This window comes from Eptesicus fuscus, chromosome 10, assembly GCF_027574615.1.
Source record: "Eptesicus fuscus isolate TK198812 chromosome 10, DD_ASM_mEF_20220401, whole genome shotgun sequence".
Classification (NCBI taxonomy): domain Eukaryota; kingdom Metazoa; phylum Chordata; class Mammalia; order Chiroptera; family Vespertilionidae; genus Eptesicus; species Eptesicus fuscus.
In genome coordinates, this window is record NC_072482.1 from 32,308,519 (window position 1) to 32,333,229 (window position 24,711).

General features: G+C 38.6%; 1 protein-coding gene and 1 non-coding gene across 6 annotated transcripts in view; one reads left to right on the forward strand and one right to left on the reverse strand.

The window, feature by feature from the left end:
* The first annotated feature begins 3,333 nt into the window (after window positions 1-3,333).
* Window positions 3,334-24,711, forward strand: part of FAM135A (family with sequence similarity 135 member A) — a 102,987-nt gene continuing 81,609 nt past the window's right edge. For 4 of the 5 annotated variants that reach the window (XM_054722585.1, XM_054722588.1, XM_054722589.1 and 1 more), the window contains exons 1-4: window positions 3,334-3,403; window positions 11,215-11,304; window positions 13,069-13,189; window positions 17,655-17,734. In XM_054722585.1, the coding sequence (XP_054578560.1) occupies window positions 13,113-13,189; window positions 17,655-17,734 (157 nt within the window). In that variant the 5' untranslated portion in view covers window positions 3,334-3,403; window positions 11,215-11,304; window positions 13,069-13,112. The remainder of the gene's footprint in view (window positions 3,404-11,214; window positions 11,305-13,068; window positions 13,190-17,654; window positions 17,735-24,711) is intronic. The other variant, XM_054722586.1, reaches the window with a different exon arrangement.
* LOC129150657 (small nucleolar RNA SNORA54) lies at window positions 5,417-5,541 on the reverse strand. Its single transcript, XR_008557372.1, has one exon. It is a non-coding gene; the product is annotated as a small nucleolar RNA SNORA54 (small nucleolar RNA).

Consider the following 24,711-nt stretch of genomic DNA (forward strand, 5'->3'; position numbering starts at 1 on the left):
ATAGGATCCACATTACAGATCAGGAAGTTAGAAAAAAAAGTTATGTAAATGTATAGGGTCACAGATACAGAAAGATATTTTGAAGTTTTGATTATGTGCTAATATGGCTGTGTGTTTCTGGGCTTCGGTAAATGGGTGGGGAGGATCATTAATAGAAACTAGAAGGTTAGGAGAAAGATGGAGTTGTGTGTAATGGGGAATGACGAGCAGGATGAATTGCATTTGGGATAGACTAAGAGGAGTCAACAGGCAAACTAAGTGACAAGATCTAATATGAAGCAGTCACGATGTGCCTGGAGTTGGTTTAAAGATCAGGAATCAAGATAATTAGAAGAGAGAGATAATTGCCCTAACATGTTTGCTATCACACATCAATTAGCATCAAGTATAAATATTATTTTAAAAACAACCATGGTAAGCTTCAAGTATATAAGGAAGAGAATATTCAGAAATTATTTCATTACTGTCATTTGATACTAGATACTTATCCTTCACAGAAATGATTCAGTATAATGGTGATGGGAGGAATATCTTCTGTCTGACAGATTCTCTCTGAATGATCTAAGCAGACACACTGTCTTTGGGAAATCCAGGTAATCTGAGCTGCAATCAAGAAGTCACTACTTTAGTGCCCCTTTCACACTATATAGAAAAAACTTGTTTGCCATTTAATCAATTATGTAGCTATCAGGGTTTTTTCCGTAATGTCATTACTAAAGACTATGGTATATCCATTTTTAAAACTGCATTCATTTTACAGAGATTCAAATATTTTTCTTTAATACACTCACTATTGTATACTCAGAAAAATATACAATAAAAGTCTCCTTTCCCTCCCCTCACCAAACACCCAGCCTCCAAATTTCCCTCTCACAAGCAACCAACATTGTCAGTTAAAAGAAAAAAGAAATAAATCTTTTTTTAAGAGTTTGCTATTACATTACAAGGAAGAAAAACTTGGTAATTAAGTTTTATATGGCGGTTCCTCTAGATAGCCATGGCTATTAAGTCATAAAGTAACATTACAACATTAAGTTATGGAGTAATACATTTGTCCTCATGGTTTGTAGCTGTTACTAACCCATGAGGAAGTCCTATAATGAAACCTTGTTTAGCTCCATCTCATATTTGTTAAGATTATATAACTTTTAAAAAAACTTACCCTTGAGTACTGGGGGCACTCACCTAGTGCCTACAAGTGATTAAATCAATACTTTGCACAGAGACAATTCACTGATATTTGATGACTTGTCTTACCCGTACTGGATTGTAAACTCCGAGAGTTGGAACTGAATCTTAATCCTCATTGGACCTTATACTTGGCGCACACTAGTACTCAAAAATACTACTTGAATTTATCTATCCTTAAATTTTAAAATCCTTAAAATGCTCACCATGATCTGACCTTTGCCTACTTCTCTAGCCTCACTTCCTCGAATTATGGCATCAGATTGTTCTTAGTTTTAGTTGTGTAAAGATAAGTTTCTCATTGTATGGTTTCTTTCCTTCAAGTGATCCCTTTCTTCTTTTATCCTCTCACCTCTCCCACCTCCCCCACACACATCCGACTTCATTAACTTTCTGGAATAATTTTCTCCTGCAATATTTCCTGATTTATAACCTCTCCCAATCTGGATTAATGCTTCTGAGAACCAGCCGTTAGTTCTCTGGGCACATATCTGCACTACACCATCACATCATAAAGTAACTATGCAAACACTCCACCCAAGTTGTTTTGGTGGTATCCTCTAAGATTAGTACACTGTCTGGCACATAGATGACTTTAATATGTGACTTGAATAAAAAGAACAAGTAACAGGGAAGTCATCTTGGCACAGAGTGTATTTCAGGGAAGGCACAGATGTAGAAATGCAAGTAAATGAATATTTGGTATACTTTCCTGAGACAGAACCTAAAAAATAGAAAAGGATTTCAATTTTGAGGGTACAATTCAGATCACAAAACAAATAACAAAGGCTCTTATGAGAAAGGATAGTAAAATGAGATTTGGCTATTAATAAAACTACAAAGATTAGGAACCAGGAAAGCACGACATTGGCTGTTACCATAGGACAACGGGACATTTCCTACTGTTGAAGAAAAACCAGAGGTTAAGTGACATTCCAAACCTGCCTCCCAAATGGCCTAGAGAGACTACAGGGCATGACGATATTCCCAAACCCCCAAACCGGTACACAGAGCTTTTCCTTCAAATTCATTTTTATTATTATGGTAAAACACACATACAATGTGCCACTTAAGCACTTTAAAAAGCACAGTTCAGTGCCATTAAGTACAGTCACATTGTTGTACAGCCATCACCACGGGCCATCCTCTTCATTCACTTTTATCACACAGGCTGCAGCCGCAACTTCCTTCTTTCCATGAACTTTGTTTCAGTAACATCCTGGGCTTTATGCACCACAGAGCTTTCTGTGCGGTTCCACTCAAGAGACTGGGATGCGTGAGGTACATCACTGAAGGATGACCCTTCGCAGGCTACCCAAGTCATATGCGTGTGGTCGTGGGAAGTTATGAGGCAAAGGTTCACTTCATCGCCCCCCTCCCGCCCTCTTGAGCATCCATCACTGACAAGTAACCGTAGCAGCACCCACGTCCCCCCAAAGAAATGCAACAACGGAGTCCCTAAAAGACAGCCGTCGAGAGCCAGCGTGGATCTCCCGCGGCTTCCTTTCCACCAAGTGCGTGGGGCGGGGACCGGCTCTTTATCCGGGACCACAGGGAGCAGGTGGAGAGAGAGGAATCCAGGACAATATGAGAAACGCAGCTGGAGCGTCAGTACTCCCCCTTTCTGCCCTCCTCTGGTTCCTTGTTCTTCTGCATCGACCGCCTCGCCTGCACTCTAGTTCCCTTAATCCCCGCAGCCGGGCCGGACCCTTGGGCCTCGCGCTTTGTATTGACGCAAACCTCCAATTCTCGCGGGAACTCGGGAGCGGGAGCCGCGTAGGGCGGACAAACCTCTCGAAATCTCGGTTGGCCTGGGCGCTGAAGCCGCGGCCGAGGGGCTTAAACGGAGGAGGAGGGGCGGGGCGCAAGGCTGGGAGGGGGCGGGGCCTAGGCTTAGAAAGGGGTGGGGACAGGTGGGAGGGGCCGGCGAGTGAAGGCGGGGGGCGGGGCCGAGTGGCCCGGGACCTGTTGATCGCAGGTAGCGCCGACTGGTCGGGGCTCCCTCGGGACTGAGGCGAGTGCGCATGCTCCCGGGCCTCGTCGGGCCAGTAGCCGAGCGGCGGTGACGAACCGGCTCTTCTCCTGCGGTGGTTGCGATGGCGATGTGAGCGGCCCGAGGCGGGATGGTGCTTCCCCGGGAAGGGCCGTCTTCTTCCAGTAGGACTACGAGCTCCTCCGCCCGACAGGCGGTGGAGGTGGCCGAGCCGGGCGAGAGGTAAGCCCCTCACTGTCTTCTCCGTCTCCCCTGGCTCCCGACACCGTCGACCCCTCCCCCCCCCCCGCCCCTCTTTCCCACGGGCCGGGCAGGAAACGGCCTCCTTCTCGCTGTCCCCCCTCGTCCGCTTCGGCCCCTCACTCGGCGGCTCCCGGTCTGAGCCGGGCCCCGGGCCCGCTGAAGGTCGGTGGGGACGGCAGTGCCGAGTGCGCTTCGGGGGGCGGGGGGTGCCGGCGGGTGCCGAGGGTTCTCGGCGCGCCGCTCGCCGGGGTCCCCCTGCCGCCCCTGATCGGAGGCGTCCCTGGGCCGACTTTGCCTGAAGCTCACTTCGGCGGTGTCCCGGGCTGAGCTTGCCCTTCGCCCTCTGCTCCATCCTTGCTCCTCCGCCTTGTCTGGACCCTCCTTTCGGGGTTCAGCCCTTTCATCCCCGCCTCCCACGTGCCTTTTCGCCTCGGTGGTCGGTCCCTGGGTGGGAGGGAGGCAGGCAGGGCATCCTTTTACTCCCCTCGATTTCTTCTCTCTCGCTGTGCATCCCCCGTCTGGCTCTCGCCCGGACCGGGTTTCTCCCTCTGGTGCCTCTGTAATTTCTTCCTTGGCCGCCTTTTATTCTCTTACTGTGTGGATGCCGCCTCTCGGTGCTTCACCTTCCTTGTCTTTTGTTAGTTTCTGGCTGTGCGTCTTGGCTTTAGCGTCGCTGGAGCTGGTTCTGCGCCCCACCATTCCTTCCGAGGCCTCCCTCCCTCAGTCCTTACCGCTCTTGGTACCCAGCGTGGCCGCTGTCCGTCCCGCGGCCCCTGCCCCTCCGTCTGTCTTTTTCCATCCTGATCCCATTTCTAGTCTCTAGTCTTGATTCCCGCCCCCCCTCCCCCCCCCCGAATTTTTTTTTTTCTTCCTATTTGCTTAGGTCGAGTCTCTTAACTTCAATCCATTTAACTTTGTATTAACTCCACAGTTCTGGCCTCTTCTGCTTTCTACCTAAGCTACGAGGTGTCCGCTCAATATTTTTTTAGTTCAGCTTTCAGGTTAATAACATCTCTCCATCTTCTTTCTTCACTGACTGGAAATATCACCAAAAAGAGTGACAGTGGCAATAACCTGTTACACTTGCCGGTTGAAGGTTTAATTTTTAAGAATTATGTTTACCTGACAGACTAGGAGAAACAGCTTGAGTACAGATTTGATGAAATGGTAAAGGATTAAGATTTGTCAAAAGGCTGAGCTATAAACTAATAAGGTTAAAATTTGGAAGTGTTATTGTCCTCCAGGAAATACAGTCGTCCGAGAACAAATCTTAAATGGAATTTAACTAAGTTTTATTTTATAAAATTGGGTGTTAATCTTCATACATTTGCTATTTCAGTTGATTGCATCATTTTCCTGATGGTCTCTATCCCCTTTAGTAATTGCGTACAATTTCTACTAAATATTAGAATTAGTGTGCTTTACTGAAGGAGAAATGTGTGAGAACACAAGTATTAAAATGTTTAATTGAGCAAAAGAACTTTCTAAACAGTTTTGGAAAATTTTTCCCCATCTCCCTGTGATCAAGATTTGGCTTACATAAAACTTGTCTGTATATAAATTATGATATAGTATCTTATTTTGAAGGCATCTCCTGAAGCAGTTGCTTTTAGTTAAGTTTGCCTTTATCCCAGAGTTTAAGATTAACTTAATTATGTATTTCTTTCTGGAACCTCATGGGTGTCCACAAACAGTAAATTCTTCCCTATGTTGTCTGTGTCAGGTAGGAATTAAAGTTTTTGGTTTCTGTTGTACAAAGGGAAACACCAAGACAAAAAGTGTAGTTCCTTATTCAAAGTGATAGTAAAGGTAAAGATGGAGAGAGAAACAGTTTAGGATTTGACGCCATTAAGCCACACCTCTTTTGGAAGAACCAGTAGTTATTGTGTGTGTGGTACAAGGTGATGCACTCCTCAGCTTTTAAGCTTTTTTTTTTTTTTTTTTTTTGTTTTATATATATTTTTTATTCTACCTTCCCCTCCCAATCCCCATGCTTGTCTCCAAGACCTGAAACTGACAGCCACCCTCAGTCAGTCGGTGTGGTGGCCGTGGGGCTGCTGTCGCACTGGAATGGAACCCGTCAGCCACAGCAGGGCCACAGGTCACGAACAGTGCTGAAGCTTTTAAGCTTTTTTAAAAATGATTTTTCCAGTGCAAATAGATAACTGCTGCTTCCGAAGAAAGCTTTCCTGCCTTTCAAAGGCAAGTCTTTTATTTTTAGATAGCTATTCATTAAAAAAGTAAATGCTTACAAATTCTTGTTGGTATTTTTTAATGAGTTGATTCTATGCTCTTAGAAATTAAGGATTAATGGTTGATAGCAGGTACAGGACTAGAAGTCAGAAGATCTAAACTCTTAATGATGACTCATGACATTAGTTTATAGAAGCCACTTAACCTCTATGACTTGGTGTCTCTACCTGTAATATGTGGCGGCGGGAGGGGGGGGGGGAGTAACCACCCAGTAATCTTTCAGTAGCAGACTAAGCCTTAATTATTTATAAACATGCTTAGGGCCACCACAGACAAAAATTGCTACATAAGTACTAATTTTATCTCTTTTAGACTGTGTAGTAGTGTGTAAATGAAAGCTTAAATCCCAAATCACTGAGATTTAGATTTTTTTTTTAATTTCAGATTTCTGTGAAAAGCCTAGTAGAAGGCTGTGAACTAAGGACTAGATTAGATTAATGTTCATATACAGCAAAACATATGCTACAGCATTCAATTATATGAACAACTATGCCCTTTGTTCGCCAGGATTTGGCACTGAAAATGTAAGAGTTATACCTTTGGTTACCTACAATGTTTCTCTTATCTTACATTTTAGCTTTGTTTACTGTAGGTAGTAGACCCTTGAGAATGGGGATTGTTTAGTGGATAGAAAGGTCAAGGATTTCCTTTGCTTTAACTCTAGGTATTGAGGAAAAACTGCTTCACAGTGAGTTTTGTGATGTGTACATGTGCATTGAAGAAATGGGTGAAAGATGGGAGCATATAGATCTGGAGTGATGGTTTCTTTCCCCCCCCTGAGTTGTCAGGAAGAAGGTTTAGAGATGAGTAAGAATAAGAAGCAGAGTGGTGATAAAGAAGAAAGCATTCTTAATGGACCTAATGGTTTTTCAGAAAAGTTATGAAGCACAGGTTGTTAATCAGGTCTAGATTTTTCAGAAGGAATAGAGTGAAACAACTCCACAGGGGTTTTAAATTTTATTTTTAAAGATTACTGTTTTTTAACAGGTACATACGTGGTTACCAATGATGTGCTAAATTGAATAAAAATTAGCCCTTTTTTTCTTAATAGGAATGTAAAGGTGTCAGTCATATACCATTAAGAAAGATGTCTCCTACTTGAATAACCCCTTAGGTGGTTTTTGTTTTGATGAAATATTTTTTATGAACTGTCTCTCAACCGGGAGAGCATTCTGAGAAAATACTTCCTTTTACGGGATTAGGTCTCTTCGACCATCTATAATATACAAAGTATTTCTCAATTATGTCATTATATAGAGTTCTGATATTGATAGTATTATGTTCTGTTAACTTTTATTAATATTCCTTTTGCTGTAGTTCTCAATATATTCTGAACTAGAAGTATTCCCTTATTGAAATACCCTTGAAGTGGCCTTATTAAAGGATGCAGCTGCTTCATTCATGATTGTTTTTTTAGAGCAGTGTTATCTCTGACACCTGCTCTTTGATGTCTCCAAGTTGCCAGTAAGTTATTGGCTTCAATTGGAAATATGTACTGCTAATTGTAAATGTCTAAGCAGCAAAGTGAGGGCTTATTGTTAATCACAATTTAAGACCTTGGAAGCCTTTGCCATTACTTTTGTCTTTTGGAATGGAAAAACCCAGATTTTAAAACCACTCTCATTCTTACTCAGATCTACTTTAAGACTGAAAATTAGTTACTTTCCTCAGGCAAATAAGATTAGACTGTAGGCTGTCACAGTCCTCTTCTCTAATTTTACAACTATTTTATGTTAAAGTATGATAATTATATAATGTAATACTTGCCAAGGGCCCCAGTTTGGTAAAGAAGTTCTGAAATAGTCCTTCAGGCAGGGGGAACTAGAGAAATGTCAATAAGGGATGAAATAGAAATATTGTTTGAATTAGAAAGTTGAAATATTCACTGTCTTGTTTTTTGTTGTTTTTGTTGTTTTGTTTCCAAGATCTTAATTGGAGGCCAGTTCTCCCTTTAAAGTCATATGGCCTATAAATGAAAATATTTTCAAACCATGCAATTGAAACTTATACTAATGGCCTGTTTAGTTGAGTTGCATTATTTTGAATAGACATTTTCCTGAATGAAATCATATTTAAAAATTGAGATAAAATAAAACATGTCAGCAATTTATTGAGCTCCAAGTGCCATGCTTAGTGCTTTGTTTAAATTTGTATATATAATCTTTTTAAGCCTTAACCTTTTGACCTAGCAATTCTAAATATTTCCTTTTGAGAAAATATAGGCTTAGAGTATGAATTAGAATCTAGGTCTGTCTGATACCAAAGTTACATGTAGACTAAAGAAAGCATAGGCAGTTAAGAAAACATTGTTTCTTAGAATATTTTTCAGAAAGAGGATTGTAATTTGTTCTCGTTCTGAGCTTTTTTCTTTGTTGAGATAACTAATAACACTAAATATTTTAAGGAATGCTGGGCAGATTCCCGAACTAGGTAGTAGATGACAACTGTAGTTCTTTCTGAATTTCTCTTTATGTTAAAAGGAGTAACTAGTTTTTGGTACTTTGGGCTATCCTGTTTTTGTGTGTGTGTGTTTTTTTAAGGCAGATAATAACATGATATATTCAAAGGCACTGTGTCTTACGTTACTGGCAGGTTTGTTTTATGGCATAGATGTATCCCTGAAAAATATATATGAACTGCTTTTGATAAATTAAATCCTGTTTTCCATATAATGTGAGAGGTGGCTTTCATTAAGTGCCCCATAATAAGCAATCAACGTTTTTTCTGTTTCTTCATTCTCATGTACTAAGTCAACCATGGAAAGGCTCTCAAAAGTTCCTAACATTTTTTTTAACATTATGTTTAAAGATAATTTTATATGGATTTTCTATTATATTAACACACTTATCCAAAATGAATAGTTTTCTGTTTTGAGAGTTGCCTCCCACATGCCCCCAACCTCCACCAGGGTAAAGGATCTAACCCGAAAGAAACCTAGGTATGTGCCCTGATCAAGAAGACCTTTAGGTGTGCTGGATGATGCTCCAACCAACTAATCACACAGGCCAGGGCAAGAACAATGCCTTTAAAACTTCAGATATGGTATTTGTGGGATGTGGGAAATTAGAAGGTTTCATAGTTAGGAAATAATGTTAATTAAATGGAAAATTAAATGGAAAGTTTATCAAGTGCAAATGTTTTTTCATTGTTGCATTCTGATTTCAGTTTTTGTTTCATTATTGGTATATTTATCTTATGGCTTGATGATCATTGAATCTGTTTGCTATAACAATTCAGGTGTAGGCTTTAGAAATATGCAAATTTAAATGTAAACTGTGGAGTTTTATACATTTGAGATTTTTGTCGTTTTTCATTATTTCCTAAATGTGACCTTGGATAAATTATGTAACCATTCTGATCCTTAGTTGGCTCACCTGTAAAATAGAGTAATAACAGCTCTTTTGCATTTTTATGATAATTAAATAAAATAACATAGTTAAAGTTACTGGTGTAAGAGTAGGTGCTCCAGAAAGTTCTGAATGTCTGTTCTGTTTGGTTTCTATTTTATATTGTTATTTGGCCTGTATTTGATATAAAAAGGGAAAGAGAGATTTTTTAAAAGTTTGTCTATCAAGCTATTCTCTTTGTCTTTCCTTTGAAGATCTCCCTTTTCTCCTCTCCCCAAAAGAGAAGAATTTTATCTTCTTAAATATTTCTATAATTTCTGCAGTATAGCATATGACTGGCCCTCAGGAGTTCATCTTGATGTCTAAGGAGTGGGAGCAAAAGTTTCTAGACCAGTGACTGTCCGTGTCTACTCTATTGTAATGATTCTGATAAACTCATCTTCACTGTGAATCACTTTTTAAAATGAAATGTCACTGATGAAAGTGTGTGTGTGCATGTGAATAATTGTGAAGGCAAAAGAAGGCTAAAGCCATCTGAATGGTGGTGATTTTCAGAGTCAGACAAGTAACAGGTGACTTGGCCATTTTAAAGCAGGATATAATCCAGTGACTTAGCATATTTAACCTTTACAAGCGGGAACTATGCAGAGTGTTAGGGCCTTAGCCAATCAAAAAGGCAACTGCATCAAAAAATAGGACAGATATTTAGACTGAACCAACCATGAAGATTTAAACAATTTAGGTGGCCAGAATTACACCAGATAACAGGTTTAGATGCAAGATTAATCTACATGTCATTGGCTGATTGTTCTCAATTCATAACTGTATGTAACTTAAGCTTTTTGATGTGATTATTAAGGTTCAAAATAACAGTTATGGAAGGTGGTAGTCTACATCTTTATGATGGAGAGAAGGAAAATATCTGCCAAAGAGTGCACGTGGTCTTTATTCTAACACTGGGGGCCCAGGGCATGAATTCATGCACCTTAAAAGAAACTGTGGGATGCAAGGCTGCGGTGGGCACAGAGGCAGGTCTCGGCCCATCCTCCACGCCCCCACCTGGCCCCTCCCTCCAAAACCCCCGGTCCCCTGTCTGCCTGCAGCCCTGCTCCCATTGCCACTGCTCCCATGCACTGATGGCGCCGGCCCTGCTCACACCCGCTGACGGCGTGGAGCAATTGGGGCTGGTACCAGCAGCAGGTAAGAGCAGGGCTGGCGCTGTCAGCAGGTGTAAACAGCGGCTGCTGATGCCCTGATTGCCCCTCAGGAGCAGGGGGAGGTGGAAAAGCCTCCAGGGGCAATTGGGGCCGGCAGCCGCCACTCACAACCGCTGACTGCGCTGAGAGATCTGGACCAGCGCTGCGCTGGCAGCAGAAGCGAGTGCAGGGCAGGACCACAGCACATGGGAGCAAAGAATTTTCAGTAACCACCAGAGACTCTCCCCAATGACAGTGACTGGCACCCCACCTTGGTCTGGTGCCTCCATTTACCTGCTCCACCATCCCGCCACGGCCAACGCCCACCATGTTCCGCGCATGCCCCCCTGGTGGTCAGTGCACATCATAGCGATCAGTTCGGTTGTTCCACCATTCGGTCTATTTGCATATTAGGGTTTTATATGTATAGATTTGTAGTACCTAAAATAATTATACCAATGGCAAAATACTTCATTTTTAATTTAAGCAATAAATATTCGGAGTTTGGGAAAAACTATAGCATATCTAGGCAACATTTTTGTCAAAATATTTTAGGTAACTTAGCACATGTGTGATTGTGTGTTTGTGCACACATACATTTCATTCAGAAATGACTTCAAAAATCATTTCTCTACCCAGGGAGTTATTTAAAAATTGTGAGTTCTATATCTTAAAAATTAATAGATTTATAATGTTTTGGGTATTCATGAAGATTTTTTCTGAACCACTAAACAGAAGAAAGTAGTCTTCTGTTTTTTATTGTGCTTTAAAATATGTACAAGTGGATCTTTAATAAAGATATAATGGTTAATGCTGATATCAGTGAAACTGTGATTGAAAACAAAATCTCTAAAACTTATTCCTAAACCTTACAGAGGATATAGATCTTTTAGATATATTGAGAATATTAAGTAACTAACAAAGCATAGGATTCCTTAAAGTGGACTCTTATATTTACTATTTTGTTTGAAATGTTATTTTTCCTTTTTCATAGGAGGAACAATATATTTTTAACAAGAATCAGTAACTGGAAGTACAAGATTTGTTATTTAATAATGTTAAAATGAAGCTTTGACCAGTAGAGGTAAGAATATCGCCGAAACCGGTTTGGCTCAGTGGATAGAGCGTCGGCCTGCGGACTGAAGGGTCCCGGGTTCGATTCCGGTCAAGGGCATTTAATTCATAATAGATCAGATTATATGTCAAATTTCCATGAAGAACTATTTCAAGAGCTGTGAAGGGTCTAAGATTTTATCCCACTTGCAAGCTAACAAGTTAGCCTGCCACCAGTGCTGTGGATGTGGTCCGAAGACATGAGACTCTTGGATAAAGGAGGATAGTTTATACCCACAGCAATAGCAGTAGCTAGAGTACCAGGCTACACCTATATATGAGTAGGTTGTGTTATAGTAGAGGAACCCTGAGCTAAGGGTACCTGAATAATTTTTTTTGCACAATAATCTTGCCTGACTTATGCCTCAGGGTGACACTTTATCTCTGTTACTTGGGATAGTAAACATATTTGCCCTGTGTTCCAGAATGAAATACTCTCTCTGATTTCCTTAGATTTTGCTAAACACATCCTTGAAATATAGCCTGGAACAATAGGTAGTAATTGTCTCTGCCTGCAAGACATACAGAAACACAAGACTGGAGAATTGTCTTTCAATACTTCCTTCTCTGAATTGTTTTATAAAGCATGTATTATTGATAAAGATGATTATAGCAATGCTTTTTTGAAATAGTGAAAAGATGGAAACCACTGAAATACCCAATAATAGGAGATTGTTTCAATTATAACATTCACAGTGTAATAGTTAACAATTAAAATTAATGTTACAAAAGTACATTTATTGACATAGATGTTCATCAAAAAAATTAAGTGAGCCCTGGCCAATGTGGCTCAGTTGGTTGGAACATTGTCCTGTACAGCAAAAGGTCACAGGTTTGATTCCCTCCGGGTCAGGGCACACACCCAGGTCCGGGGTTCAGTCCCCAGTTAGGTGCATACGGGAGGCACCTGATCAATGTTTCTTTCTCACATGATGCTTCTCTTTTTCTCTCTCTCCCCCTCTCCCTTCCTCTCTGTCTAAAATCAGTAAAAACATATCCTCAGGTGAGGATTAACAAAAAAAAAAAAATTAAGTGAAATAAACTGATTATAAAATACACATGTGGTTTGATACCACCTTTATAGAAATTGTACAAATGCACATACATATGAAGAGTATATACCAAAGTATATATTTTAGTGAATCGAATTGTGAATGTTTTCTTTTTTGCTTTATCTGTATTAACATTTTTGAAGATGAATGCTTTCAGGTTTTTGTAATGAGGAAGAAATTTTTTTTGAAATTTAAAGATGAATAGTCATTTAAGAACTTCACCTAACAGAGAAAAACCTTCATGAGTATAAATGGGGATTAAAGAATGTTAACTTTGGAGTTGCCTTTATGTGCAATGTAGAACTAGAAGAGGATAATTAGGTAGTTTAATTTTTCCTTAATAAGTTACTATTTTATTTATGATAGATAAAGTCAAGAGTTTCTTTTAGTAATTTGTGTATTATTTATTATCACATGCCACAAAGGGAAACAAATCTTAGAAAAAGCATTCTAACAGGACATATATTATAGAGTGCTATTTTACTAAATATATTATTAGTAAGTATACTTGGTAAGTATAGATTCTGGTGCTATTTTGTTGGGTTAGTCTAAGTTAGATACACTAATTTGCTTCACTTTGCTTTTCTGCCTATATCTGATACTCAAATATGTTTAAATAGTATTGTTTTTGTAAGTTGGCATTTTTGTTGTTGAGCTTCTCATTATTTTTTCCCCTTCTTTAGCCAAGGTGGTGTTACCAGATTTGTCTTCTGAATATAAATTAAAAATGACTGAAATTCAAGCAATGGTAGAATTCTCCGTGGAGCTAAACAAGTTCTACAATGTGGATTTATTTCAGAGAGGGTGTGTATTTTAATGTGAAAACTATATATTTTGTATAAGATAATATGTACAGCTTTCTTTTATATTTAATTACATACTTTTGTTCCAGTATATATAAGGAAAATAGTGAGGTATATTCAAGTAATTATTTTCTCAGAGAAATTTATTTTTAAATACATGTTTGAGAATTATCCACATGGATATAATGATAATACTGGATATATTTAACATGTGTTTATATATTTATACCAATAATTGAGAGAACTTTAATGAAAATGTATAAGATCTCATTTCTCCTTTTTTTAAAAGCTTATAGTATACAGGGAAAATAAAATATATTATCTGAAACACCAAAGAAGGACACAAAATGATGAATGTTCAATAAATGTATGTAGGAAGTGCTCTAGGAAAAATAGGAAAAATATCTTTCTAGTTATATATTAGGAAAGTCATTATGGAAGGATAGAATCAAAGTATGAATAAGACTTAGATAAGCAAAGGATAAACTTATCCTATAATATCAGTCTCATAATATTTATTATTGTTGTAAAAAAAAGTATGAGATCCACTCATCTAAGAGAGAGCAGCATGAATCAAGTCTTGGAACTGGGAATTAATAAGTTATTTCAAAAAATACTTAGGAGATTGGATATTCTCTAGAAGAAAAGATAGTAAAAAAAGGAGAGGTTATGTTTGTGAAAGCATTTTAATGTCTGGGGAAAAGAGTTGAGACTAGGGACTAGGATAGCTATTGATGGTTTCCAAGTAAGAATGAAATTATTACTATTATTACAATAAGGACTTACTAACTTGATGAAGATTATGCTATATTAGATTGATGGTTGGTTGTGTATAAGAAATAGAAGCAGGCGGAACAGTTTAGAGGTCCTTGCACTTACTCAAGATATATACCCAAAGGTCTGTACTAAGAATGATAGTAGTGCAGCTGTGACTAACAGGAGTAGAATGAGAGAAATTTTCTGTTGTTTTTGTTTGTTTGTTTGTTTTTGCTTGGCATTGCCATTTTGAAAATATAAAACAATTGTGTTCTGCTCTGCTTCACATGATCTGTCATCCCTCAGTAGGACAGCCGAGGCTTCTTCTCATGGTAGAGGCAGGAGTGCAAGAAAGAGCAGAGGATGCCAAGGCCCCTTGAATAGGCTTACTTGTTACTTCCACTGCATTCTATTGGCTAAGCAAGTTACATGGCCAGACAAGGTGTCTAGGCTAGTGGTTCTTTGGCCAATAAAATTTAAAACTTTATGGGTATCTATATATTTTTTCTTTTCTTCTTTTCCTTTTTTCTTGGGTATCTATATTTTTATATAACCCATTCCATGAAACCTATACCCAAAATTGTATTTTAAGGCATGACTATTCTCTAGATGTAGTCACTACTCCTGGAGGATCAGAATTCTGTGGGATCATGCCCTTAAATTCCCTAAAAACCCTCTTGTCAAACAAAACGTGTACTTAGACACTGCCTTAATTCCTTTAGAGAGCTTAAGAAAGGGATTTATAGCCACACCTGTGATTTGATCTTTGTCTATGGCTGCATTTTATTTTGAAAAATCTTTAGGGAAACAGTTTTATATTCCAACCCAGCAAGTCCTGGTCTCTCTTAGATTCTGCTTGTAAGATGACCACTTGTTTCTTTAGCTTATCTCCTTCTTGCAAAATCTTATACTTAGGTAAGAGCAGCCAGTGACATTTTTAGCATTCTGCCTGGAAATTAGCTTGCTAACGTACAAAAATTTTTTAGGTACATTGTCTAAATTCTTCTAAGTTATTGCTGACATGTTTACATAAGTTTCATCACTACATAACATGGGTTACCATTTTTTAAGTCTCCTATAGTTTCCTTGTTTTTCTTGCCTCTGTAACCCTGTTACTTTGGTCTCCAAGTCAGTGCCACATATTTTTAAGTTTTGTTAGGTACCAATTTCTGTATTAGTTCTGTATTGCCACAGTAATGCAGCTAATAACAAACACAAAGCCTCAGTGGCATCACAACAATAAACATTTATTTTTGCTTTAAGTCTATAAATCAGCTGAGTGGTTCGGCTGATCTGGTCTGGCTTGACTAATCTTTTCTGGGTTGGCTGGGTGCTAGTTGATGCAAAATGTCCTCACTGCCTCACCTGGATGGACTCAGTTATGTTTATTACCTCTCATATTCCAACTTATTCTCATGGAAGAAGCAGGTTTCCAAAGTGAAAGAAATTATATAAGAACACGTAAGACCTAGGCTTCAAATTAGCACACTGTCACCTCTGCCACATTGTATTTCCCACAAGTCATAAAGCCAGCCCAGATTCAAGGGGTTGGGAACTACACTCACTTTTTAATGGAAGTCACATTGCAAGAGGTGTAGGAACAGGGATGGGCAAAAAAATTGGAAACATTTTTAAAATCAACCTATCACACACCTTAATTTCTAGAGGCATTTTGGGGAATAAATAGTAGGATTTAATGACTGATTCCATTTAGAGGATGATGCTGAGAGAAAACACTTAACATATGAAGAGGTATGGATTTGCATGATGTCTAGGATTACTTTGAAATAGCTCAGCAAAGGGAAAAAGTACTGTTTAATCAAATATGGCAAGCATTTTTTAATTGATGGAAATAGGCAATGGGCATATCAGTTCATTGCTTGACTTTTACAGATTTAGAATTTGTAATGTGAGATTTAAAAGATAACACTGAAGTTTTAAATCACATTGACTTAGACAATATTAGAAATACTGAAGAAGATGACGGGTGTGGGACTCAAGATTAGTTCATTTTGATATGATGAGTTTGAAATGAGATATCTGTTAGCGAATAAAAATTCAACAGTTGGCTTTATTGAGTGATTTATGAATCAGGCAGTATCCCATTTAGCAAATAGAGAGGAGCCCCAGAAGCTGTACAATATGGAAGACGCTTTTAGAAACTAGTTATGACAAGAAAGTTCTTAGAAAATAAAAGAAAGGGTTGTTTCAAGTAAGGTTATCTTACAGGAAAGAAGGGATCTTATCAGGCAGATTGTCTGAACTTCCTTTGGTGGATAGAGAGGGCCTGCTTGACAGATTACCTCATTGGTAGTAGCCAGAAAATTCCAGACTAACCAATTAAGATAACATTCCTAGAAAAGGTTGAAACTGCACTTGGGTGAGGTATTAAGTCTAGGTTCTTTGTGATGGGTTTTAGCATAAATAACTGTTTGGGCCTGTGGTTTTCTCTTTAACATATCCTAGTGGAGGTAGTTTATAAATAATTGGAGGTTTGGAACTGGGTATAAGGATTAAGTGAGTTATCGTTCCCTTTTATTGTCAACCAGCATAAATATAACATGTATAATTACTGCTTTTATTAATTTGCTATTCTACAATCTGGTTCCCTATCAATAGAGGACTTTTGAAGAGTATTGTTACTGATCTTTTAAAAATCTAATGATGAGAGGCTTACTGTTTTTAGATATAAGGCTTGACTTATTTGTACGAGTATTTTCAAGGACATAATTTACTCTTTTTTTTTCTATTCTGATTTATCTTTTTTTAAATCTTTTACATCTTTTCTTTATGCAACTTAGGTCCTTACTACTTCTGCCATTTAAGCTAGTTAATTTCAAGCTTGTGTTTAGCTGTTATGTTAAATAACTGTCAGCTCTAGTAGATAAACATACATAAATTACCTAAATTTATATTAGGAAATAAAAATGTCTTTACTAGTTTATTTTCTGATATATCAAATGATTACTTAGGATACTGAGATAGAAACTTAAACTTTCAAGTAATTCCTATGCAATATTTTATTGTGATATTTAAAAATTAACATCAGTAAATATCTTACTGAATAACATTGGAATTATAGTCCAATAAGGAGTAAATGGAAATGGAATGTGAGGAAACACTTCTTGTGCATGTTTCATTATTGTTCTTTGCCTGCTCTTCTAAATATCTTAGTGTTTAATTTGCCACCATTGTTGTTACATGATAAAGAACTGATTAAGCAGTAACTAAACTTTAGGCAGGTAGAGAGAGAACATGTTACATCTGAGATTTGTTTTGAGTGGGTAGGTTTTTATAGTATGAAATCAGTTTTTAACATTACTCTTTTTTCTTTTCAAAATTGTGCATAAGAATAATTTATCCTTATTGTCTTTAAAAAATAAATAAAATTAAGCAATGAAATTCTTAGGTGCCTTATTAAACTCCTCTGGTTGCTATGGCATTCTCTCATTTAAGTAAGAAATGCCATATATATATTTCTTACATTTTTCCCATTTATCTTTAAATATACTGATTTCCCTTTGGGTTTTATCCCACACTAATATTTGATCTGTGGATCTCATACTTTGTTTTCTACCAATGGTAAATATTATGGGAGACTGGTATTAGCAGATCAACTTCATTACTTTAGTATGTATAGCTATATAGAAATTGGGGCATCGCGTATTTTAAATGTTTTTTAAATGATTTATTTGTCTCTTTTGCTTTAGCTTTTACCAGATTCGTGCATCTATGAAAGTTCCACCAAGAGTTCCCCACAGAGTAGAAGCTAGTTTATTTCATGCAACAGGTAAGCCAAGTAATATTTTAAACAAGGAATATTTTCAACTTAAAAAAACGATCTGAAACATTATACTAGCCAATGACTTTTCATAATTATTTTGTACAAATACAGGATACCAAAGAGCGTCATTATAATACCTCTTATAAGAAATATATTTAAGCTGAAACCGGTTTGGCTCAGTGGATAGAGCGTCGCCTGCAGACTGAAGGGTCCCAGGTTCGATTCTGGTCAAGGGCATGTACCTTGGTTGCGGGCACATCCCCAGTGGGGGTTGTGCAAGAGGCAGCTGATCGATGTTTCTCTATCATCGATGTTTCTAACTCTCTATCCCTCTCTCTTCCTCTCTGTAAAAAAATCAATAAAAAAGAAAAAAAAAAAAAAAAGAAATATATTTAAGACTCTCAGTAAAACAGGCTTGTTTATAGGTTACTTGTTTCCCTCTTAGCTCCCTTACTATGAGCAAATGAAAAAAACAAATGTATGTGAAATTTCCAGGGAGGAAAATCCTAAATACTGAAATGTAATTTAAAAATATACAGTGAGCCCTATCCGGTTTGGCTTGTGTATAGAGCAGTGATGGGCAACCTTTTGAGCTTGGTGTGTCAAACTTCGCCAAAAAACTGAGCATAACTCGGGTAGTGTGTCACTTTGAGGAAAAAACTAACTCCAAGACTCTAGTCGCAAATGTTTCATCCTTAGGAGCAGCAAATGTTTCATCCTCGGCATGCGGCCGCGTGTCATCAGAAATGGCTACGTGTGTCAGTGCTGACATGCATGTCATAGGTTCGCCATCACTGGTATAGAGTGTCAGCCCACAGACTGAAGAGTCCCGGGTTCAATTCTGGTCAAGGGCATGTACCTTGCTTGCTTGTGGGAGGCAACCAATTGATGTGCCTCTCTCACATTGATGTTTCTCTCTGTCTCTCCCCCTCCCTTCCACTATCTCTAAAAATCAATAGAAAAATATCCTTAGGTGAGGATTAACAAAAAAAGAAAAGAAAAATATACAGTGAGTCCTGGCCAGTGTCTCAATGGTTAGAGTGTCGGTCCAGTCAGGGGCACATATCTGGGTTGCAGGTTGCAGGTTCCATCCTGGCCCCCGGTTGGAGCGCATGTGGGAGGCAACCAATCCATCTGTCTCTCTTATGGTGATCTCTCTCTTTCTCTCTCTCTCTCTTTTTCTTTCTCTCTCTCTCTCTTTTTTCCTCTCTCTCTTTTTCCCCCTTCTTCCCTCCCTTCTTCTCTTCTAAATATCAATGAAAAAATAACCTCCAGTGAGGATTAACAAAAAAAAACAGTAACAACAAAATATAGGGTGTGCCAAAAAAAATTATACACACTTTAACACTTGTTATCTTATTTAATTTTCACCTCTTTTTAGGTTTAACTGATTTGAAATAATGGGTGAAACCAGATTAAGCTTTGAACAAAGAAAATTTATCCTAAAGTGCCACTAGACTTTTTTTACAGGGATATATAAAAGATAAAGTTTATGGTACAAAACCGGCAACAGTCGATGAATTGAGGGCACACAAATACCAAACGAAATGATTTTTGATGTTTGAGATTCCATTTCTTTGAGTTATCAGCAGTGCCTGGACCAGAATGACCATCAGTTTGAAAACAGGCATTAACAAAAAAATTTATTCATTTCTGTAGATTCTTTTAAATTTTGAAAATGAACTATATGTTAATAAACACTGACTTTATCGTCATTTGAAAGTATGTATACATTTTGGGGGCACTCCATATATATATGAGTTTGTGGGCCGATGGTCTAACCACTAAGGCAAACTGGCCAGGGCTACAGTATATTATTTTATTCTTTGCAGTTAGAAAATGAAATAGTAAACTTATTTATCTTATAACTGAAAGTTTGTAGCCTTTGGTCTACTTCTCCCCACCCATACCCCCAGCCCCTGGAAACCACTATTCTACTGTCAGTTTCCATAAAAATTGATTTTTTTTGTTTTGTTTTCATATACCATACAGTATTTGTCTTCTCTATCTGACTTATTTTACTTAAAAGCATGCCCTCCAGATTCTTCCATATTGTCGCAAATGTCAGGATTTCCATCTTTTTTTTTATGGGTGTATGATATTCCATCGTGTATATATAGCACATTTTCTTTACCTATTTATCCACTGGCAGACACTTAGGTTATTGTCCTATTTTGACTATTATGAATAATGCTGCAATGATCATGGGAGTGCAGATTTCTCTTTGAGGTACTGATTTTGTTTCTTTCAAATATATAACCACTAGTGGCCCAATGCACAAATGAAGATTAGTGCAAAATGGGCCTTCGTTCTCCTGGCTGCCGGCACTGCCTTCGCTCTGGTCGGAGCAGCCTTTCCGCTCTGGCCCGGAGCCGCCTTTCTGCCTTCCCACACTGCCCAAAGGCCCAGAGCAGCTGGGGTGGTGCGGAATGGCAACGACGCAAGCATCCTGTCCAGTGCTTGACGCCTGTGTATGCAAATTAACCTGCCATATTTGTTGAGTTAATTTGCATACCCACTCCTGATTGGCTGGTGGGCGTTGCGAAGGTACGGTCAGTTAGCATGTTACTCTTATTAGGTAGATGTGTGGGCTTGCTGAATTATATGGTAGTTCTATTTTTTGTTTTTATACTCTATCCCTACCTTTCTCACCTCTCCTTAAAAAACAGGTTGTAACATTTTTAAAACCAGTTTCATAGAAAACATCTACATAGGAACAGTTTCTGATAACAGTATGATTTGGTTTCAGTTCAGTAATTTTCCACTAACAAATATAATATTTTTTCTACTTTTTGCAATCCCCTCCTTTTTTTCCTTAAGACTACTAAGGCTCAGCAGAAATACTTATCTTCTATAATAATAAAAGCATAATATGCTAATTAGGCCAGACAGCCGAACGACCTTCCGGACCACCTTCCAGACAAAGCCAAAGCCGGGGCTGCAAGGGCTGAGGCAAGCCGCCGTAGCTCCAAGGGCTAAGCCCCTTGCACGAGTTTTGTGTATTGGATCTCTACTTAGGTTATAAACATCCTTTTGTCTCCTAAAGTTGCTACACATTTATAGAATTTATGATTCTATTAATGCTTTAAGGTTTTGATGCCACATTGTAGAAAGCACTTAGTTATAGAGAATAGGAAAAAGCAAAACTAAAATAAGGAGGCATATGATAAATCTTTAACAATCTATTTTCTGAATCCTTTAGATGTCCAGTTAACCAGGATCATACACAGGTTTTACTCTTTATTATAGGTGTGTGAAAAGACCAGTCTCCAGCATTTTATTTATGTTGAGTTCTACATTTTGACTCAGCTAAATAAACGCTGTAGTGTTACAAGAGTACATACACTTTCTTGTTCAGATAGATCTAAAGTGAATCTATGTAGGAAAACAATGATACTAAAAAATTCTAACTTCAGGTTATATTAGGCTGAGACTTTTCATAGTACGTTTCTTTAAAGTTAGAAGCAATCATGGAAAGTTTGCAATGGATAGGAAAGTGCATTAAGTGCTGCTCCAGGAAACATATAGACTGAAATATTTTAATCCACTAGCAGTTAGTATAGAAAATATAAATGCTCTCTTAATAATCCTTTTTCTTTGGTCTTTTGGAATATGTTTTATTTCCTCTTGACTAAAGTTTGGGTGCCAAGACGCAGGAAATATATTCCCTAAGAACAGGTACCTGTTTGAAGCCATATGTAGACTTATCCATATAAAAGCTGGGAGATAAAACATATTCCCACCATTTTCTTTTATCAAGTTACTCAGTTTAATTCAACTATCTCCCTAAAAATAAATGTCAGAGAAGAGTTTGCTTAGGAAGGTATTTTTGAGAGTAGTTAACCTCCCGCTTTCCACATGGCTGTTATGAAGGTTGGGTAACAAAGAGGTAGTAGCCTACCTTTTTTTCCCCATTAATCATTAGATACCTAGTTAGAGTCCATTCAGTTAGGCATAATAAATTGGGGGGAGAACTGAATGTGGAGAATAGTCAATTTATTTTTTGCAACATTGCCCTTTTTGACTAATTTTCTATTGAAGTTCTCGTTTTATCCACAGGGTCTGTCAGAGTGAGTGCTCAAAATGCGTATTTTCTGTAGTTGAGTGATGGGCCTCTTGGATAGATATTCAGCTTGTCAGGACAGGGCAGTTTAGTTGAGGAGGCATTCCTTTCTCAGCTCTGGGCTGTGTAACTTGTACTACTTTCTCAATTAGAAAGCATAGGAGATATCAGAGCAAATGGTGGATCTTTACAGGGATGCAGTTAGGAGTTTAACTGCCTTTTGGAAGTCAGTGTAAGAGTTAAATGGCGTTGATGGGTTCTATGCAGGTTGTTTCCTTAACTGTTTTAGGAATTCAGGGATGGGAGTGTCTTCACTCTAGGTTCGGCTTAACTGTTTGGTGGCAAATTGCAGTGCTCCATTTAGAGTGGCATGATCTCTGGAAAGCCGACTAGGACTTGACAGCAGCTTTTGAAAAGGTGGGACTCCACAAGAAGCCAAAGGTGGCCATTCAGGAATTGGTTCCAGTTTGGATACACAAAGGAAACAATGGGAGAGTCTTAGACCTCTGTCTAGCAGTACTGTATTTTTCCATGTACTGTATAAGACACTGTGTTTTTTTTTTTCTAAAATCGTTAGACTGAAAATCGAGGGGTGTCTTATATACAGAAGTCAGCCCAGGAGGGAGCCACGAGGGTGCATAGCTGCCCATACCTTGTCAAACAGGCTTCTTCCAATCACAAGCTTTATTGTTACTGACATCAGCTGATGCCGTAATTGGACGTGGAGGTGGAGAGTGTGCAGATGCAATAGGGACTGGAGCTTTCTGAGCCCATAAAGATGTCAAAAAATAAAAAGATAAATACTGGTAAGCGATTGTCTTACTCTGCAAAAATTCAAACTGAATGTAATCAGCTATGCATGGAAATAGAGCTGGAGAAAGAAAATTTGGATCTCCTCCCATTGAGTGTATGATCAGACAGTGGAGAAAACTGGAAGAACAACTCCTTAAGATGCCAAAAAAAAAAGGCCTTAAGAGGAAAACCAGCCCTGGCGAGTTTGGCTCAGTGGATAGAGTGTCGGCCTGTGGACTGAAGGATCCCGGGTTCGATTCCAGTCAAGGGCACATGCCTGGGTTTCGGGCTCGATCCCCAGTAGAGGGCGTGCAGGAGGCAGCCAATCAATGATTCTTTCTCATCACTTATGTTTCTATCTCTCGCTCCTTCTCCCTTCCTCTCTGAAATCAATAAAAATATATTTTTTTAAAAAAAGAGGAAAACCAGCAAAATGTTTAAAATACTGATTTCTTAATTTGGAGTTGGAAAAGTGGCTTATACATGGGGGCGTTTTATACATGGAAAAATATGGTATATAAACCAGTGTGCTTGGATCTAAGAGTTAGCAGAATATAACCAGGAATTAGGATTTAAAGGTTTCCAAGTAGTTGAATATTTTAAAAGGCACTTATCCTGCCAGGCAAGACTCTCCAGAGGTGTCAGGTTGGGCACCCAGGATCCCCTTCTTCAGTGGAATCCTACCCTTCCCCAGAACTCTCATTTAAGTAGTTAGCATTTTCTTCTTCCTTACTTTCTGATAGTTTTAAAGGGTCAGGAGAGGGATTTCTGAGACCCATAAGAATAGAAAAGAAGGAACCAGAAAAAGGTAACAATTGAAGCCAGCAAAATACTAACACTGGCAAATAGAACAAAAGATGACAATTCCTATCAACAAGATTAATTTGCCTGTTTCTCATTCTGTTACACACACAGTACACCTCTGGCTTGCACCATTGTGCAGTTCTTCGAGATTATGTTGTATAGTCTTCACTTATAAAGAAGACATCTCAGTTCTCAGGACCAGTTCAGTGTGTAAAAGTTAGTCAGTGGCACAGGTCAGTGTTTCTCCTTTAAATCCTGGCTACCCAAGAAGAGAAGGGGTCTTCGTGTAGGCAAGCTGGTTTTCTTGGAGTGGTCTCGGCTGGCCATGATACTGTGAAGAGATACTTATGTCCTCTGTTTTGTTGTCAGGGATACTATATCTACTTGGTAATGAAAAGAAGCCCAGTGGTTGCCTTCATAGCCTGCTGCTGCAGCAAATTTTGTGCAGGGGGATGGTGGGATGAGTTGTCAAGGACATCTGATGTGCATGGATTCGATGTTTTCCATAGGTGGTGCAAATGCCCTTGGAAACTGGTGAGTTAGCTGTTGGACTATCTGGAAAGGTAGCCTTAACCATAAGTCTTTATTTTATTAAGACAGGAGTAGCTGTTGGCTTTTAATTCTTTTGTCCTCTTATATTTTTACTATTTTCATTTCAACCAAATTCCATCCATGGAGAATCTTTTTTCTCACCTCATACGCTGCTGCACAACCAGGCTAACTAAGCCTAGCACTGCCACTCTGTGCCAACTATTGCACCACCACTTTGCTCACCCGCTCCTTCGCGTGCCATTTCCCTGGTAGTTCTGTTTTTAATTTTTTTAAAAACCTCATGTTGTTTCCATTGTGGCTACACCAATCTGCATTCCCAGCAACAGTGCACAAGGGTTCCATTTCTCCACATTCTCACCAACACTTGCTATCTCTTTAGGGTTTTCAATATATAAGATCGTGTCATCTTCAAATAGTGACAGTCTTACTTCTTTCTTTCCTATTAGATACTTCTAATTTCTTTTTATTGCCAATTTCCTGTGGCTAGGACTTCCAGGCCAGACTTGTTAATAATAGCCATTCTTACAGGTGTAATGTGTCTCTCTTTGTGGCTTTGATTTACATTTCCTGGTAAGTAGTGATGCTGAGCATCTTTTTTATGTGCATGATGGCCATTTGTATGTCTTTGCAAACATATCTATTTAATTCCTCTGCCATTTTTTAAAATATATTCTTTATTGATTTCAGAGAGGAAGGGAGAAGGAGAGAGAGATAGAAACATCAGTGATGAGAGAGAATCATTGATTGGCTGCCTCCACAACCCCCACTGGGG